At 45.1% G+C, this 18,512-nt stretch overlaps 2 protein-coding genes and 1 long non-coding RNA gene across 7 annotated transcripts in view; 1 reads left to right on the top strand and 2 right to left on the bottom strand.

Annotated features, from left to right (window-relative positions):
* The first annotated feature begins 37 nt into the window (after nucleotides 1-37).
* EIF4A3 (eukaryotic translation initiation factor 4A3) lies at nucleotides 38-7,082 on the top strand. Its single transcript, XM_032684435.1, has 12 exons — nucleotides 38-247; nucleotides 469-541; nucleotides 1,336-1,402; nucleotides 2,368-2,430; nucleotides 2,897-3,029; nucleotides 3,758-3,838; nucleotides 4,138-4,279; nucleotides 5,089-5,227; nucleotides 5,696-5,811; nucleotides 6,347-6,454; nucleotides 6,541-6,668; nucleotides 6,885-7,082. Exons 1-12 carry the CDS (start codon nucleotides 82-84, stop codon nucleotides 6,899-6,901), a joined length of 1,233 nt encoding a protein of 410 aa, XP_032540326.1. The 5' UTR covers nucleotides 38-81; the 3' UTR covers nucleotides 6,902-7,082.
* LOC116785175 lies at nucleotides 6,270-8,915 on the bottom strand. Its single transcript, XR_004356408.1, has 3 exons — nucleotides 8,564-8,915; nucleotides 7,684-7,816; nucleotides 6,270-6,710 (listed from the first exon to the last, which is right to left on the bottom strand). It is a non-coding gene; the product is annotated as an uncharacterized LOC116785175 (long non-coding RNA).
* Nucleotides 8,916-9,824: 909 nt separating this feature from the next.
* ATL2 (atlastin GTPase 2) overlaps nucleotides 9,825-18,512 on the bottom strand; it is a 48,091-nt gene continuing 39,403 nt past the window's right edge. For 3 of the 5 annotated variants that reach the window (XM_032684429.1, XM_032684431.1, XM_032684434.1), the window contains 6 exons: nucleotides 17,432-17,488; nucleotides 16,148-16,219; nucleotides 13,193-13,624; nucleotides 11,731-11,745; nucleotides 11,521-11,631; nucleotides 10,997-11,111 (listed from right to left, as the gene is read on the bottom strand). In XM_032684429.1, coding sequence (XP_032540320.1) covers nucleotides 11,524-11,631; nucleotides 11,731-11,745; nucleotides 13,193-13,624; nucleotides 16,148-16,219; nucleotides 17,432-17,488 — 684 coding nt within the window. In that variant the 3' untranslated portion in view covers nucleotides 10,997-11,111; nucleotides 11,521-11,523. Of the gene's footprint in view, nucleotides 11,112-11,520; nucleotides 11,632-11,730; nucleotides 11,746-13,192; nucleotides 13,625-16,147; nucleotides 16,220-17,431; nucleotides 17,489-18,512 lie in introns of all 5 variants that reach the window. The other 2 variants (XM_032684430.1, XM_032684433.1) reach the window with 1 other exon arrangement.

Genomic DNA, 18,512 nt, shown 5'->3' with positions numbered 1-18,512 from the left:
CCCCCGCGCAGGCGCAGAGAGGGCGCGGGTCGCGCGCGGGGCGGGGCGTGGTGCGGTGCGCGCGCGGGGCTTGGGGCGGCCATGGCGGGGTCGGCGGGGTCCGCAGGCGGCTCGGCCAGGAAGCGCCTCATGAAGGAGGAAGACATGACCAAGGTGGAGTTCGAGACCAGTGAGGAGGTGGACGTGACGCCCACCTTCGACACCATGGGCCTGCGCGAGGACCTCCTGCGCGGCATCTACGCCTACGGTCAGGGCGGCGGGGAGGGAGGAGGGCGAGAAGAGACAAGGGGGGAGGGGGAAGGGAGAAAAGGGAAGGGGGAGAGGGGAGTGGGGAATGGCGGGGCCGTGTCCGTGGCAGCGCCGCGGTCCGTGGTGGCACCCGGATGTGGGCCGCGCGCCTGCGCCGTGCGGGGCTGGGGCCGTGTGGGTGTCCCGGCTCCGGCCCTGACGGTGTGGCCGCCCCCGCAGGGTTCGAGAAGCCGTCGGCCATCCAGCAGCGAGCCATCAAGCAGATCATCAAGGGCAGGGACGTGATCGCCCAGTAAGTGGGGCCCTGGGGCGGCGGGAGCGGGTGCCCCGAAGGGGTTGTGGGCCCTTGGGCGGGGGTGAGGTGTGTGTCGGTCGCAGGGTTTGGGCAGTGACCTGATGGTGGTGGGGCGCTGGAACAGGTTGCCCAGAGAAGCTGTGAATGCCTCATCCCTGGAAACGTTGAAGGCCAGGCTGGATGGGGCCCACAGCAACGTCGTCTAGTGTGTGGCACCACGGCAGGGTTTGGGACGAGATGATTTTTAAGATCCCTTCCAACCCAAGCCATTCTGTGATATGATGGGCAAAACGGGGTGAAACTGGCCATCCTGCACACGGACTGTGATTCTAACAGTTGTTAATGTCAAAGCTGGTTAGGTTTAGTCCCTGAAAAAAAAAAAGTGTGTTTTAGAGACAAAGAAGGATATGCATGCCACTGAAAAAAATCCTTTCTAGGTCACTAGTGGAAATTATTAGCCTTCAAAATTGTATTCGCTTATCTGTTGTTCGCTTGAAAAGAAAAAAAAAGTATATGTATGAGAGACTGCAGGAAGTTAAAATGTGGTCTGATAAGGAGTAGGCATGCCAGAACTGGGGACCCTGCAATGGAGTGTTCTGTCCCTGGTATTGCAGATCTCAAAGCTGCTTGACAGCAGATCATGCTGTGATCACAACAAGCCTTTGTCAAATACACTGTTGCCACTATTGAGTTCTTTGCGGTGGAGGAGTGGCAAAGAGCCGAGGGGTGGAATATGTCAAAGTTGCCTGTGTCCAGACATCCAGAGTATTCACCAAACATCTGTTTTTCAGGTCACAGTCAGGAACAGGGAAGACAGCAACATTCTCCATCTCTGTTCTGCAGTGCCTGGACATACAGGTAATTTCACAGCATGTGCTAAAAAATATTTTTTACTAAATCAGTAGTCTTTGTCATAAAAACCATTTTTTGCTCGGAATTAATAAATGAAGGCTTACATTGAAATCTTTAAATTATGGGCGGTGAACCTCAGACAAAATTCTGGTTGTACTCTGTAACAGTTTAACTGTTAAAACCAGTCTGGCAAAATAAGTTCAGATAAAGTCTTGTAATTATAAAGTTGGGTTTAACAGACTATTTCACCTATTAGAGGGCTAAGTTAATCTCTCAGTAAGCAGAATTGTCTTCAGACAGTCCTGTAGCATTATCAGCCTGTCTGAACAGTTGCCACACATTGCACAGAATCAAACCCAGATTTTTGACTGACAGATGTTTGCTTTTGTTCTGGTCAGGGGTATCATGTCCATGCTTTTTAAGTATTAACTTGAATGTGTAGATGCTATTGAATAAAATGATGGTTTTCTGTGGGCTGGTATCCTCTTAAAGCTTGGATTGTTATTCATTTGTCACTGCCTGGGGACATAGAAATGAAGGTTGCATGTTCTAAATGCAAAGATCAGCTTTTGCTTCATTTCTGTAAAGTGCTCATAATATCTTTCAAAGTTGACACTTTAAAACATTGTCTTGGAATCCTTGTGCAATGCAGGGTGTTTATCTGAACCAAACATACAAAACTGAAGGGGTTTAAATTTGTTTCTATTTTGCAAGAAAAGTACACACTTTTTTTGGTCAGAAATTGGGTTGGAATGAAAAATAAGTTCTTAAAGAACTGCTTAAATGCTTTCTTGTCAAAAGTAACTTAAAAGAGGCTGTTGCTTTGTAAATGCTCTATTTGAAAGCCGCTCTCTAGGCATACTGACCCTTAATTCAGCTGTGACATTTCAGAGTGCTGTGGGACCCATAATCTTTTACACTTGGCTCTATGGCCTGTGATTAACTTCCCTGTCATCATTCGTTTTAATCAGGTTCGTGAGACCCAGGCATTGATCTTGGCGCCCACTCGAGAGCTAGCTGTGCAGATTCAGAAGGTAAGAGCATTTAAATCCCTGTCTGTAAAGCACTGGCAAGGCCTGGGGCCAGTGCTCTGGTGTTCCCCCAGCAGAGCTCAAAGCACAGCTTCCACTGTTTCTTTCTGTTCCTGAAAGAAGGAAATTTTCATCTGAGCTGTTTTGCTCACCTGCATTGTATCCATTACTGCTTGCATGACCGTGTTGGTTGGCAGTCTAAGGTTGTACACAGTCCTAACTGAATTTTTAAGGACAACACTTTTAAAGCAGCTGTGATCCCTGGGGAACTGGGTTCCCAATGTTTGAAGACCTGCTGTTGTTGAGGTTTGGGTAACACACACACACAGAAAATCCCTCCAACTCCTTGTGCTTACATCTCTTAAAAAAACCCACATGGCTGTGGTTTGGCTGTGCAGACCTGCATCTCTTCACAAATGCAAACTTAGAAGAGCTCAGGTAATTAAACCATTGCTTTGTATCAACACAGGGGCTTCTTGCTCTGGGGGACTACATGAATGTCCAGTGTCATGCCTGCATCGGAGGGACCAACGTGGGGGAAGACATCCGAAAACTGGATTATGGGCAGCACGTTGTTGCCGGCACTCCAGGCCGTGTGTTTGGTAAGGAAACGTGGGAGGCTGCATCACCTCCAGCTTCAGAGCTGAGCTGAGCCATGGGAACCTCCTTAGCTCCTGGGTGCTTTGATTTTAAATAGCATGGAAATTACATTTATCATGACACCGCTAATGTAATATTAACGTGAAGTGGAACAAGGTAACAACTTGCTGTAGTAATACCTGGAAAAGGCTAGAGAGAAATCGGGGGGAGGATAGTATTTTCATTTTCTCTTTTTATGTTTTGTTTTTCATTGATGAAGTGTGTCTTTATATGGTGGCATAGGAAAAAAGAATTTTTTTTTAAGGAGAAAATACTACAATCTCAGAAAATACTTAAGTATCTTCAAGGGGATAGGAGCTGGGTGTACTTGATTGCCAAAGTTAGTCCACATATTCTGTGTACTGGTTGTTGCTCCCCCTTTGTTAAGTCAGGTACACTTGCAGCTGGTACCTTCTGGTTTCATTGCATGAAGATTTTAAAATTTACTATTAGTGGCAGTGTTGGCCTTCAAGCTCACATCTTCTGGGTCTCTGAGAAGCAGACAGCCCTGGCTTACACAGGCACCTGTCGCTGGGAGAACACAGAGCTAGTCCCCACACGTGGAGAAAAAAAAAAAAAAGCAGAGGAAGAGCCTGTCCCTGCTGCACCAAAGTGCCCTGACAGAGGCTAGGAGCAGTGTAGGCTCACCTGCTTTCAGAGCCCTTTCACCTTACAAAGTGAAATCTTACAGATATGATTCGTCGTCGAAGTTTAAGAACTCGTGCCATCAAAATGCTAGTGTTGGATGAAGCAGATGAAATGCTCAATAAAGGTAAAACATTTGTCTCCCTTTTACTTGCCTTCTCTTCACCTCTTTGAGATTCCAGGGTGTCCCAGCTGGCAGGCCCACTTCTGAAAGTTGCTTTTTCCAAAGTTAGACGATTATAGTTAATTGGAGGCTGTAATGGGTTAAACTGCATAATATGCCCTGTCTGATGATACTGATTAATGCATCAATGTTCATCTCATAGCATAGACCCAGTACTGAATCCCAGATCAAACTGTGAAAGAGGAGAATATTTAGGAGAAAGATGTGCTAAACTGTTCTGTGTGACTTGATTTGCACTGCAGGCTTTAAGGAGCAGATTTATGACGTGTACAGATACCTGCCTCCAGCTACACAGGTGGTTCTAATCAGTGCCACTTTGCCTCATGAAATTCTGGAAATGACCAACAAATTCATGACAGACCCCATTCGCATCTTGGTGAAACGGTGAGTGAGTTTCCTTGGAAAAAACAGGTATTCTTTGAGTTGGTGCAGCCCTGAGCATTTCACAGTATTAACTGATTATAATATATAGAGAGTCCCTCACCATTACCTGAGTGTTTGCAGACATGCTCGTGTCTTGTTTTCCATCAGAAGCTGACTTATCACTCTGACTTTATCTTTGTTCCAGTTTTGTGTGCTGCTGCTCGGCCTGGCTGCCCCCTTATCCTCCCCATGGATAGCAGTCTCTTCTTGTGGAAATCCATCTTTCACACTTATCCAATTCCTGTGCTGCCCCTGATGATTTTTGTAGGCTTCTTCCATCAATTTCCTATTATATAGCAGGCCACAAAAACCTTTAGCTGACTGATCCCAGATGTTCTTGGAGGCATAGCTTACATCTGGTGGTGTCACAGGTCCAGCACTGGAACTCAGGAGGAGTCAGAGGAGTAAGTGTAGGCAGCCTGATAGGAGGAGTCTCCTTATTGCCTGATCTCTTCTACTGCCCCATTTAGTACATTCAAGCTTCTTGAGACTTCCTTCAGTCTCTTGTCAAGAAGCTTGAATGTAAAACAATGAGAACAGAAATCGAAGCTGTCTGTCTAGAGCAGAGCAGTTCTAGTCTCTCTTGAATGGGTCATATTCAAGGCCCTTCTTAGAGCAGAGTTCTCCAAGGGCTTTCTAGAACAACTCAGACCTGTGCATGGACCCAGCAACCCACAGCACACAGGGCAGAGGCGTGATCTCCGGTGGAGCACATCCTCCTACCTGCTTTGCTTGTATTCACCTGCTTATGGTGGTGTTCTTCCCTACAGTGATGAATTGACCCTTGAAGGAATCAAGCAGTTTTTCGTGGCTGTGGAGAGGGAAGAATGGAAGTTTGACACCTTGTGTGACCTCTACGACACACTGACAATCACCCAGGCTGTCATCTTTTGTAACACCAAGAGAAAGGTACAGCAGCCATCAGAGGGGGGGCGTGTTACTTTCTGAGGGTGACTCAGACAATGCTGGGTTAGTTAAGAGGTCTGGTTGCCTCTCTATTTGGAAATAATTCAGTAAGAGCACAGATTAAACATTTGTCTTTGGGATGTGCCTAACTTCAACAACAGAGCTGATACAGCTGACAGGAATTGCCTTTTTAGAGAACTAGGTAAGAATGTGCTTATTTTAATAGCTTGTAATTCCTGAAACAAAACCACACTTTCTGAATAAATGCTCTTACTTCCTTTCAGGGCTTGTGTAGCCCTGTATCATATAGCCAGTGCTTTCTAAGGATTATTCACTTCTGTTAGTTTAAGAATGCCTGTTGAAGTGTCTCTCAGTCCTTACCAGCAACGTCTCTGCAAATACTCTCTGAACACAATTGATGTGTTTGGCTGTCCTGAGCAGAGAGTTCACCCCGGCTGTTTGTGTTCACAGGTCGACTGGCTCACAGAGAAGATGAGAGAAGCCAACTTCACAGTTTCATCCATGCATGGGGACATGCCACAGAAGGAGAGAGAGTCCATCATGAAAGAGTTTAGATCTGGTGCAAGGTGAGTGCCTTAAACAGTATTGCTTTACAGCACTGCTGCCTCAGGGCGGGGTACCTATAGTACCTCTCCTCTCAGAAAAATTTGTTCAGCTCAAATTAGGAAGAGCTCTGGTTTCCATCTCTCCCCCTGTGGCGTTGCAGGGTTGGGAGATTACCACTTTCCTAGGAGGGATGCTTGTACTTCTAGGTGTAGAATTAGTCTGTTCTGTTTTGCTGAAGACATTGGGAGTTGCTGCATTTAAAATAAGGGAAAAATATTTGTGTTCTGTCCTCTGTATTTTAAATTGTTGGGAGCATTAGTCCTTCTGAAAGGTACTGTTGTTATTCCTTCTGCGTTGGCACTGCCTTCACTGAAGTCTGGTGATAGGCCATGAGACACCTTTCCATGCAGCAAAAGTGTAGACACTGCTGGTGCACTGTGGGCAAGGACAAGCACAGAATAGCAGGGAATGCCCTGTGCTGGAGACTAAGGGTTCTCAGCTCTCACCCCCTTCTCAGTTGGGTAGAACAGTCCTAATTGTCCCTTCTCTTTCCAGCCGAGTCCTTATTTCGACAGATGTTTGGGCCAGAGGCCTGGATGTGCCCCAGGTGTCCCTGATCATTAACTACGACTTGCCCAACAACAGAGAACTCTACATACACAGGTACATTGAGCCTTTGCAGGGGGGAGTGCTGCTGGGTGACTCTTACCCAAGGTGGCTCCATTCCCTCTCTCCATCTGCCTCCACAGAATTGGCCGGTCAGGCAGGTACGGCCGGAAAGGTGTCGCCATCAACTTTGTGAAGAACGACGACATTCGCATCCTGCGGGACATCGAGCAGTACTACTCCACCCAGATAGACGAGATGCCCATGAACGGTGAGTGCAGCCAGCCCCAGCCAGGCCGTTACCCTGCTGCCTCTGAAAAGAAAGGCCAGATACTTTGTTTTGCCACATGCCTCTTTCCCAAGCCCAACCCATCTTGGCTTCCCCTGGGAAGAACCTGGGAGCAGCAGTAGGTGTGCTGTACTGCTGGGCTGTGGCTCTCAGCACACCTGGTGCATACTTTAATTCTCCCATTTTTTCTCGTTTCAGTTGCTGATCTTATCTGAAGGTCCGTGCTCAACAGGAAGCTGTACCATTCGGTACCCTCCCTAATTCTGTTTTGGACCCACATCCTTTTATCATATTCCTGGTCATATGTTCTTGAGTTGAGCTGCACTTAGGAACTTGTGTAAATATTGTCTTTACTCCCACCCATGTTTTTCAATTAAAAATGAAATTTTACCATAACCTCTGCTTAATTACTTTAACCCAGAATAGTAACAGGCAGGGAGTTTTCAGATACTGCCATACTTGGCTGGCACAATCAAAAAACACATTGGACACTCCGCATATCTTGGTTCATAAAATACAGGGCTTCCTGTGTTCCACCCTTTAATTATTGTTGTGCCAGGCTATCTGAGGTACTTTTTAGTTTCCGTAACTCTTAAGGATCAGCCACCTACTTGAAAAATCTGTGGTCTGGCCTTAGCCTGCTCTAGGAGAACTGAGTTATAAGATAGCCAGAAATTTCCTGCTGTTTATGTCTTTCTGGAGCCAGAAATCACTGCACTGTTGCTCCAGATTAGGGTTTCCCCTCCCAAGGAACTTGGGCAGGTACTTCCTGAAGTGACAGAACACATATCCAGTGTTGTTGCCTTCTCCACCTCTTTTGGCTGCTGTAGCTTGTTACATCTTCCCAGTCATCTCTCCTCATCTGTCTCCCTATGGCATTATGCTGTACTTTGCTAGCTGTAGTATCTTCCGTGTAGCTTTCTTTCCTTGCTCTGCTGTATCCCTTTTCTGAGGCAGGAGTTGGCCAGAGCTATACTGCAGGCATGGGGTAAGTTACCATGTTTTGCTCTATGCTTTTGCTGTTAAATTGGTATTTTTGCTTGCTCAGGGAGGACAGGGGCAGCAAGGCTGAATACCCACAGAATTGGAACAGCTCTCAGAACTCCTTTCCTGAGTGGTAGCAGAGTAGCCTGGGATGGAGAAAACAGGCATCTATCATCTCCTTTATGCCCCCATGTATTCTGCTAAGGAAGTTTCTTAGTTCCCTTGTACCCACTCTGTGCACAATCCTGATGCTTCTAACAGTACATAGGCAAAACCTGAGAAATACTAATCTTATTTTACTAAGAATGTAAGGGGTTGCCCAATGGAGTTGAAGCCACTCCAGCTTCATGCCCCCATGTGCAACCAGCAGCAGGGCTGAGCCAGCATTCCCACTGGGCACACGCAGCATGTGCTCATGCCATTCATACAGGTCAAGGTTCGGCACTGGCACAACAGCAGCAACACCGACATCCTGCTCCTCTCCAGCTGATCAGAACGAAGGTCTGTCAGTGGGAAATACATACACAGGCTCTGGATCCCTCCAGTTACTGGGCAAAGAGGCTCAGTTCATCCAGCATCCAGCCTCTGGATCACTAGTCTGCTCCTGTGACTGGCACATGGACATGGCCCAAAGCTGTGCTTCAGTTGGTGGTTCAGCCCACCCTTGCACACACCCCCTGTGAACACCCTTCAGCAGCTGGTCTCCACACACAAGTCTATACCATAATTGGTCCTTGGAGCCTCTTTTGCAACCCACAGAGGGAGGCCCACAAATACAAATGGATCCCAGTTAAACCCAAGACCCTCTAAGTTAGCCCAGACCTCCTTGTCCTCAGGTTGCCTCAGGAAAAAACAAATGTGTATCCGGCCTAGATTTAGAATTGTTTCAATACCTGACTCCCAGGCCCCTTGTGCTACTCGGTGGCTAAATCCAGCTTGCTATTCACAGAGCAACACACCACCTCACTCTTCCATTGCTGGCCACTAGACCTCTGTGCACATAAGCACATAGAATGGAGTCCCTTCTGCCAGGAGAGGGTAAGAAATGGAGTTAACAGACAAGAACACACACCAGCAACCTGTTGCCACACGACCAGCCCCTTTTATGCCCTAAATCAGTTTCCCAGACTTGCTCAAAAGTCATCTTGACCCCTTCCTTTTCCCATCTTTGGTCCCTCCCACAAAAACCGAGGGGGTTTTGAATTCATTCTGCAACTTGTTAGCACAGTGTTCATGAAGTCTCCCCCCACATACCCTGTTTCAGTTCTCTACTAGAAGGAAAAAGTGCAGCTAAAGCCTTCCAGCTTATTGTCCATATTCTGGAAAGTTCTTTTGCCATGACTGCAAGGGCAGGCAGGGCAGAACACAGCCTCAGATCTGAAGAGCACCTTGCTGGAGAACACAAGCAGCAAGGGCAAGCACGGCCTCTCCAAGCCCCCTGTGTGACTCAATCATTTGACTAAGACATTAATCACCAAAGCATTGGCTTGTTTGAATAACAGTATTTAATCTGTACAGTTTGAAAGAAAGTATCATAAAATGCGACATTCCTACCTCATCTTCAGCATCTTTCACCTGGAGCTGAGCCCTCATCTCCAGAGGGCAGGTAACCACCACTTTCCAGCAGTTCTTTGCAGTGCAAAAGTCACAGTGCAATTGCTTTAGTCCTAGACAGATGATTTCCCTCACTCGAGAGAGAGGAGACTGATGAAGCTCAAATGTTGATGAAAATTGTTACCATTCAGGAATGCAAAAAATCCCAGCTATTGCACAGAGCCATTTCCAGCTGAAACTACAGCAGTTAATTATTTAGCTGCCTTTACACTCCACACAGTTGATACTGATTTAGCCAAGAATGAAAATAAAGCCAGTAACAAGATTTCAGTGATACAGTTGTTGGAGGGCAGAATCTGACAAGCAACTCCTCAAGTCAAGCGTGCTTTAGAATAGCAGGAGGTTTCCTACGCAGGGAGGGGGTATGATCTAGACAGATGTCATCTTCCAGAGACAAGCATGTGAGAAACATCAGCTTCAACAGAAAGCTATGAAGTACAATAGACAATTTGTTCATATAATTGTCAGGATAAGTATTTGACATAGTTTATGTAGTAGAATACATACTTGAACATCTTTTAAAAATAAGCACAGATTTCATTTCATATATACACAACTGATTTTAATCATGTACTGAAAATAAATTACAGGAAATAACTTTAAAATGCAACAGAAGACAAGAGTTTCACAACAAACATTCCCACTGATTTTCCCAAGGGGGTGAGAGATTGCAGTGCTCAAGGCAGGTAAATATCACAAATATATCAAAAAACTTCAAATTGTTGATGCATTCACACATTTACATGAGCCACAAACATTCCTTTACAGGAACTGCACTTAGCTACCACAGAACCAGGTTTTGCCATAAACTACAAAACTTTGATACAAAATTGTATTTATATATTTATATTTCATATACATGCCCTATCTGTGATTTCTTAAAAAATAAAAACTAAACACACTGTACAGACAATCCTAACTCATTGCTTGGTAGCTGTAGGCAACATTTTTGGATGGAATTTCTCCCCCAGTAGAATTAATGGCAATATTATATACATGAAGGCTAAACTGCAGAAAAAGACAGCTCAGTTCCAATATGCACCTCCCTCAGGACCAGGTCTGCGAGTTCAAGGCAAGACATGCTCTGCTCTGACCCACTGCCTCCCTTACACACCAATCCTGCCATCAGCAGCGTGAGGAATCAACACATGCATCTGTGTAACACTGGTATAAAAGGCAATAAAGCAAGATATGTATTGTAATGTAGTGGGTGCTCTAATGGCTCCACCGACTGGATACACAGAAACACTTGTAGAGGTGGCGAGGGGATGGTGCAGAGCTGGGTACATTTGGTGAGAGCACACCTTGTGTGGGTCTGATCACGACACTTCCCTGAAATCAGCTCCTGCAGAGGACAGATTCCCCCTGTAAGCCAGAGACTGCGTAGACTCAAAACACTGGGGGAAGATCCCCTCTTCCTCACCCCCAAACACACACATACACAGTTCACCGGGCCTATATGTAAAACTGACACCCTCCCTCCCACCCCCGGCGGCCTCCACGGCACCAGTTTGTCTGAGAAGCTGAGCACTGACAAACTTACTCTTCCCTGGTGATGGCAGCAATCTGTGAAGCCAATCACACTAAACTACTTCTACAGTTGATTGTAAACTTTGGTTTATTTTTATTTATTTTTTATTATTGAGTTCTCATGGTACAGCAAGCATGTCTAGGATGAGAGGGTAGAGTTGAAGAGGAGACGAACTGTCAGTCTGTCTTTAGTCTGGCATGGTGAGCCACCTGCTCGGTCAGGCCTGCTTTGATAGAGTTTTTTACAGACTGTCTCATATGATCCTCCATCAAATTATCACTCATGGGCTTCAACACCTGTGGAATGAGAAATGTGCAAAAGAAACAAGAAAATGAGGTAACCAAGGAAAAGAAAATATAAAACCATACAAAGAGATGAGACTTGAAATAATGAAAAAACTTAGAATGATGAAGTCTGACACAAAGTGGCATGAACTGAAAGAGAAATGAGTTTTGCTGCTAGAGTAATGAGGTTAAAGCAGTCACATGCTATTGACACAAGTGATACCCCTCCTACATAGCAGTATTTCACTGAATTCAAACCACTTTACAGTTCCTAGAAGATGGATGTGCAATTCCATACCCCATTTGCAGCATCAGTCTGGTATGGTTACAGCATTTATGCAGACCGGCCCAGACGGTCCAGCTTATTGTCCTATATGTGTAAGTGTGAACACTTCAGATACAGAAAGAAAGTTAAAAATACTGGCTAGTTTTTCTTCTTGTTATTGTTGGATGAGAGTCGCTGTCGCGGCACTGATGTAAGAGCACGACGAATCGTTCGGCGTCTAAGGACTTCAAAGAGTTTGGAAAACACCTAAAACACGAATTCAGCTGTTAGGAAAAATGGCTCTTAAAACACAGCAGAAAGTCAATCAAGTTCAGAAAAAAAACCTGATTGCCAGTAACTGCTCACCTTCCTGGGATTCCTCTGAAGCAAGGAGGGAAAAGAAAAGCAGAGATTCAGAAAAATCAATAGCAAAAACATGGTATCTAATCAGAGCAACTTAGGCAGGACCTGCAGTGCTTTTATATATTGTTGGTGACGTGCAGCTGTAACAGCAATACCAGGTGAGCTCTTTTGGAGATCACCTTCCTCCAGACCACAAATAGCAAGCTCCTGTCAGCATAAGCCAAGTCTTCCCCCTTCCAGGGAAGGTAACAGTCAAATCAAGCCTTACGTGCTCTGGGTAACCTGCAGCAGCAGCTGCACTCAGCAAGTATTACACATAAAACTGACACCTTCCACTTTTCTTGAAGTGCTCTTCAGCCCCAAGCTCCAAAGTAAGGAGCTACAGTAGTACTGGAGAGCCTCAAATTTAATCACTACGTAGGGTGTCACTCAAGGTTTAGTACCCTGATGCTCAGTTCCCTCCCACTATTAAAGATACACTTTTTCTGCTGCAGTGTAACTCACAACCTTACCGGGAACCCCACTGGGTTGCTCAGACAGGTCTAGTATAGCACTGCCTAGGATGAACTTTGAACATGGGAATTTTTCAGCTGTAGAAGCATCTGTACAGAAGGCTCCAGTTAGTTATTTGCTCATGCCTCAGAGGACACACTCAAATGTCATCCTAGATAAGCTCAGTGAGGCCTTTATTTCTAGTAACAGCACCAAAGTGTTTCCCTTCTACTGGCACTGGACACAGCTAGTCAAAATGCTCCAAAAACTACTTACAAGAGTTGGTCAGGAATTCTCTACATTGGCCTTAGTGGCACAGCTGTGTCAAATGAATTCAGGCAGTAAAATCTCAGTGCAGAAAGTTTTCTGCTCCAGCTCTGGTGCTATTAGACTCACGTCTTTTCTTTCAGGACTTCGTCTGTTAAGCATTGCTTGCAATCAGCAGTTGCACCCACTGAAGTTGTCACAGGCAACACAAATCTTCCTGAAGGAAGAAACCTGCTGTAGCCCCCTTGTGGCAGCTGCTGTGAGTCGTCACCCAGCCACTTCTCTCCAAGGACTAGTCAGCCCTTCAGCATCACATCAGGTGAGGAGGGCAGTGTTTTGCCTTTCCCATTTCTTGCACCATCTGAGATATTTTATCCACCACATCTATAGTTTATCTATACCTTTAAAAACAGAATTCCTTGCTCTGAAAAAGTAACAAGGAAGAGTCCCTCCACTCTACCATCCAAGCACCAACCAAGGCCTTTAAGTGACACTTCTTTTATAAGATCTTAACCTTGTTTAACGTTCTTTGTGTGTGGCATCTCCTCCCGAAGAGAGCAGTCACACTTCTGAGTAGAATTCCCTTTTGGCAGCACTAGCATTCTCCATTAGGTCTAGACCAGCTTTTTACTCACAGCACTAAACAGAAACTGTTTGGTATGTCTGCTCAAGAAAGGAAGATTTTGCAATAAAAACAGATACCAACCTGTTCCCATATAGCTTCAGCAATCTGATCGATGGCTGTTCCAACTTCTCTGAATTCCCCAGAGTACTTAACATATGCCCACGTACAAAACGATATAAGAGCCATCCCCAGCACGAGATTACACAGGGTAGCTATGGAGTTCATACCGAGGAACCCAGTCAGTCCTGAGATTATATACATGGCAAACATGACTGCAAATAGAGTGGCAGGGGTACGAGCAGCATAAAAGATGTTTTTGCCATCGTTGTGCTTCACAAAGTTTGCATAGATCTCATCGATTTCCACTTCAAGTTGTTCCTGGTAGCGCCGACAGAACTCCTCCCCTCCCATCTTCTTCACGGAGCGGAACTGCCTGATAGCAGTCTCTCTGAAATCCTGGTGCTTCCGCTCAAGGTCCGATGGGGCAATGTAAGGCTTATCTCCCCCACAAATCTGTTAGAGTAATCAGAGATCAGAGAATCACACCCTCGGTATCTTCCGCTGTACAGAAAGCAAAGCTCCCCTTCTCTCTGCCCTTCTCCCAGGCCAGCACCAGACTGCCTCCAGCAGCTCTCTTGGCTCTGTAAGCTCATGGCCTGTCTAGTGAAGCAGCTAAAGGTACTTTGCACCCTAGCACAGCAGGAACCTTACCTGTCCAACCACACATAGAGCTATAGCACATGACTGAACTCATACTTTCACTGTTCCAAGCCCAGAAGGATAGGACAACGGCCACATGCACATTCCCACTACAAAAAAGTGAAATAAAGGAACACCAAGGGGCAGAGAAAACTTGACTTGAGGAAGGTTTAGGACTACTCTGAAGGCCACAAGCCATCTTTTTACTCCTGGTCACCCATCTCAGTGAGAGAGTCAGTGCAGAACTTGGACAAACACGTAGATTCTGCCCACTCAACAAGCGTATTCCTGTTTATTGCTACCACTAGTAGGCTCCATGGAACTTAGCAGAGGATACAAATTAACAAGAATTAGCTGCTGCCATCACTAGCCTATTCTTCCCTAGGTTGTCCTCTCTGCTTGATTCTGATCAACTTGTGCGAGTACATCCCTGCTTAGGAGACAAGACCAGGGACTCAAATGGATATGTGATGTGGACACCACCATCTTCCTCTCCCTGAATCAGCATGGGTATGAAAATGGTTAGACTCCAAGGACTTATACTCTGTTTACCCAGGTCATCGGACACACATATGGCAGATCAGCTCCAGCTCCTCCAGACCCTCACAGTTAGACTGTGTCTAAGAACTGGTAATTCTTTCCACATAATGTCAAACAACAGCCTCAAAGTACTGCTTGTCATCTGGTGTCCTGAGTGCAGCAACAACTTTAACTTTCTCCTGCTGCCATCCTTCAGCAGTATACACAAGATCAGTTTCTCAGAGTACAGCATCCACTTTCTACCTCATTAGATGCATGGCTTCACTGACAAGCTCCTTCAAGGTGAACATCACTGTTGAGACCCTGACACCTCCACTCTGCCCTTTGCTCAAGTTTAACAAGCACTTCTCTGATTTTTCCCATATTGAAGTCCTGTACATCCAGAAAAATTCTCTGGAAAACGGCCACTAGTCTCATTCTTCAAAACAGTCTTTTCACATTGCCCAGAGTGCGTTAAACACCACAAGCTGCTGAGGGGTCAAGAAGGCGCCACACAAATAACTGTCACTGTTCCCTTACACCGTGTGACTGCACCTGTTGTTCCTTACATTTCAGGCCATTAGGGGGACAGTATTTTAGTTATGCACACTCAGCAAAGGAGGGCTTTGGTTCATGAGGACAACTCAGAAGCTACAGTAAGAACTATCTTGACATAATCAAGTCTTAAATCCAAAGAGTTCCCACTTCTGTTCTTAAAAATAGAAGTTTCAGAGCTGTGTCACGTTAAGAACATCATACGAGACATCTGGATGAAAAATGATTCCAGACATTTGTGCATATCTCTATGGTGGTATAAAAATATACAGTACTGGGGAACATTACTATGGAAACAAAGTCTGTTTAAAAGAACATCTGTTCCTGTTTGTTCCCTGCTCCAAGTAAGAAACCTTACAACTACAGTATCTCAACAACCATTGAGATTCAAGGCAGGAAGGCAGACTTGACATTTATTATAAACAACACAATTACTATATCAAGACACTTTCCAAAATGGAAACAAAGGAGTCTCTCTAAACCAGAAGAACGTTCTCAAAACTGCCTGCTAACAACTGGAATTGGCTTGTCTGCCAGTAGCATTAGGTCTTACTCTAATTTCAAAATGGAAACCTACTTGGGTAATTAAGGCCAGAATTAACCTAGTTAATGGGGAGCTATGTTTGTAGCACGTTATCACATCTACTGTTTTTTTTTCTGGTTGTAGTTTCACAATAAGCACAGTCCTGTTAACCTTCACGAGATATGTAACTGTTTTCAGAATTTCCTATGATAAAACCTTGCATAATGCTGTACTGAAGCATGAAATCCATCCAGTCATTCAGCTTAGAATAGTACAGTCACCATCTTCAAGAGCAGAAACGAGTAGGAAATTACATTTACATGTTTTTCAAACTAATTCTTGTATTTCAAGGGGTTTTTTACAACTCCAGAATCATATTAATCCTTGCGTTTTACAGCTAATGAATGACCACAATTCAGAAGCGTGAGACTACAGAAGTACAATTCTACCATTGTGCAACCCTGGCCCAACAAATATCTCCTCACCTGCTTGCCCACTGCATGCCACAGGATTTTAAGATGCCTGTCAAGAGCTGTAGAGGCAACTAACAGGTGGTATTTCGGAAATACACCCATTCCCACCCCTCCCCAGCCTGAGAGATCGCACTCAGAGCAGAGTGCAGAAAACACACAAGCCCTGAGCTTCTCTCCTCAATTAACGTGCTCACAACCAGAGTGCAACATGAAAACCGAAGACCTGTATTTGCATGTAAGTGTTTAGAAAAGGTTGTGTCCCCATACCTGCTCCATGCCTTTACTGTACAAGTCTTTCGCTCCTGCCACAGCAGCAAGATTGTTCGCCTCAGCCGTTGCCTGGAAAACATGGAGCACTGTGTCATCACACCATGGCCAGGCAGTTACAGTGTCAACATACCCCTGCCCAACCTCCTCATCAGAGCTTCTGATGACCAGGAAAAGGCCACACTAAAATAAGTGCCAATATACATCAAAACATATTACTGCCTAGGAGGATGTTTTCTTCAGCTTTTTAGTACACCTGCAAACCAACCCCAATTTGCTTGTACATCATGAACAGTCTCTTCTGAATGCTCTATTGTTAATAAGCACATAAGGGTCACATGTTAACCTGTGAGGAAAGAAGGAAGGTGGTATTATTTCTGCATTATATAGGTACGGTTCTGGTGTCAACTGTAAATGTCAATTTTGTTAGAATTTCAGGCTTATTTTCAACCTGTGTCACGTCAGGAACAATTACTGCAGTTAATGCTGCAAGATGTTATCCTCTGTATGTTCCAGATACATTTATGGCATGATAAGTACAGAAAATAATAGTAGCCCTTGTTTCATTGCGATAAGTTTTCTGAACTCCCCAAAAAGTCTAAGGATTTTGTTCCTTGAAGGACAAGAAAACACCCAGAACAGTCAGGTCTTAGTGAAGTGACACAGGAAGCTTAAAAAAAACCCAACAACCCCAGTCTTACAAACACAAAATGGTTAAAACTGACCATAAAACCCACTCTTTGGTGAAAGCTCTTCATCCCAAACAATTCAAGGGTTCAAAACAGAGCTTTATACAATCATTTTGTTTTCAGATTGCTTTAAAGATGATTACATCCTCTTTGGATCAACTCAGAAGAGGAGCCTCAATGCAGTTATCCAATCTAACAAACCCAACACAGGGTGGTCCAACACTGAGACAGTGGCCATAGCTACATTACTATAAAGCTTTCTCCACTTCATCTGCTGCATCTGATGCTAAATGCCCTCTGAATACAGCGTGAAAGATACCAACAAAACAGCAAGTTACAGGAAACTTGGGCTTAGAAACCAAAGCAGCTAAAAACCCCAGCCAACCAGACAGACCCCTGCTCCATTTGCCTGACAAAACAGAGGGAAGACACAAATGTGTACTCAAGCATTGCAGTTCAGATGGCTCTCAAAGAACTTCAACAACTACAGCTGTGTGTGGGAGCTTCAGACCTGCAGCAGTCATGAACTTCAGCTGCAAAGAACTTACAAAGTACACATCACCTAATCAGATTATTTGAAAGAAAAATAAAATACCTGTAGCATAGATTTCGGATGAGGTAGCTCCTCTCCTTGATAGATTTTAATGTAAGCCTGATAGGGACAAAAAAAAAAAAAAGGTTTCTTTTTCTAAACATTTATGGTTAAGGAGAATGAGAAATGAGGGATGATATAGAGACAGAGCTCAGATTATTTCTTTGTAATAATGCTAAATATTACATTATGTAAATTTCTTAGTAAGTCTAGCTTTCCTGCGCACAAGACTGGTTCCCAGCAGGGTACCAGAGAAACCTGAGAAGACATAGCCACTGTCTCAAGAAGTGACAGGCTTGACAGCAGGTTTCTGCTTCCTCAAATACATAAGAAGGGCTTTGCTAAGCAGGGAATCTACATCCATAACAAAAGAGTGGAGATGACTATCTCACACAGCCTTTCTGGTAAGAGCTCTGCCCAGTCCTGGGAGAACCAATACTTGTATTTCCCCATATGCATTGCTCTATTGAAGTGTGGGAGGCAAAAAAGCAGATCAAAGCACTTAATGCAGAGAGAGTTGAGGTACCAAAATACTTTCGGAAGCTAAGTAGGCAGCCTACCCCTGTGCCGCACCCTACCCATCCTCAGATGTCCTTTCTTTTCCCAGGGTTTCAGAGGGCTGGAATGTCTACTCCAGCCCACAAGGTGGCCCATGGCACAGCTTTTGGGGACAGGTAAGTGGGGCACAGCAGGCAGCAGTGGCCATTTCAGTGCTCTGGACAAGCTGTGCAAGTTACACCAACAAGGTCACTCAGCCCCTCAGAGGTTGGGCCATTACTCTTCCTCATGCTATGGTTTTACCCCCTGGCTTGTCTAACAGCCTCTGGCCTGAGGATCTTCTGCTATAAAGGAGGAGAGAACAAGGTTATCAGGGTCCCTATGTACTCAGTGCTCGAGGTTGTAGAACAACCTACAAAAACATATAGAGTTATACAGGACTCCGTTCCCTTGACACCCTCCTTGCTTCTCTAGCTATCTCCTCCAAGTAAAAGCCCTACAGTCTCCAACCCAGGCTTCACAATCTCAGCTTCAGATGCACAGTCCCAAGGGAGCAGCCCTCTTTAGTTACATAAGCATGGCATTT

The sequence above is a fragment of the Chiroxiphia lanceolata genome, chromosome 3 (assembly GCF_009829145.1).
Source record: "Chiroxiphia lanceolata isolate bChiLan1 chromosome 3, bChiLan1.pri, whole genome shotgun sequence".
Lineage (NCBI taxonomy): Eukaryota > Metazoa > Chordata > Aves > Passeriformes > Pipridae > Chiroxiphia > Chiroxiphia lanceolata.
This window is presented reverse-complemented; position numbering and strand designations above follow the sequence as displayed.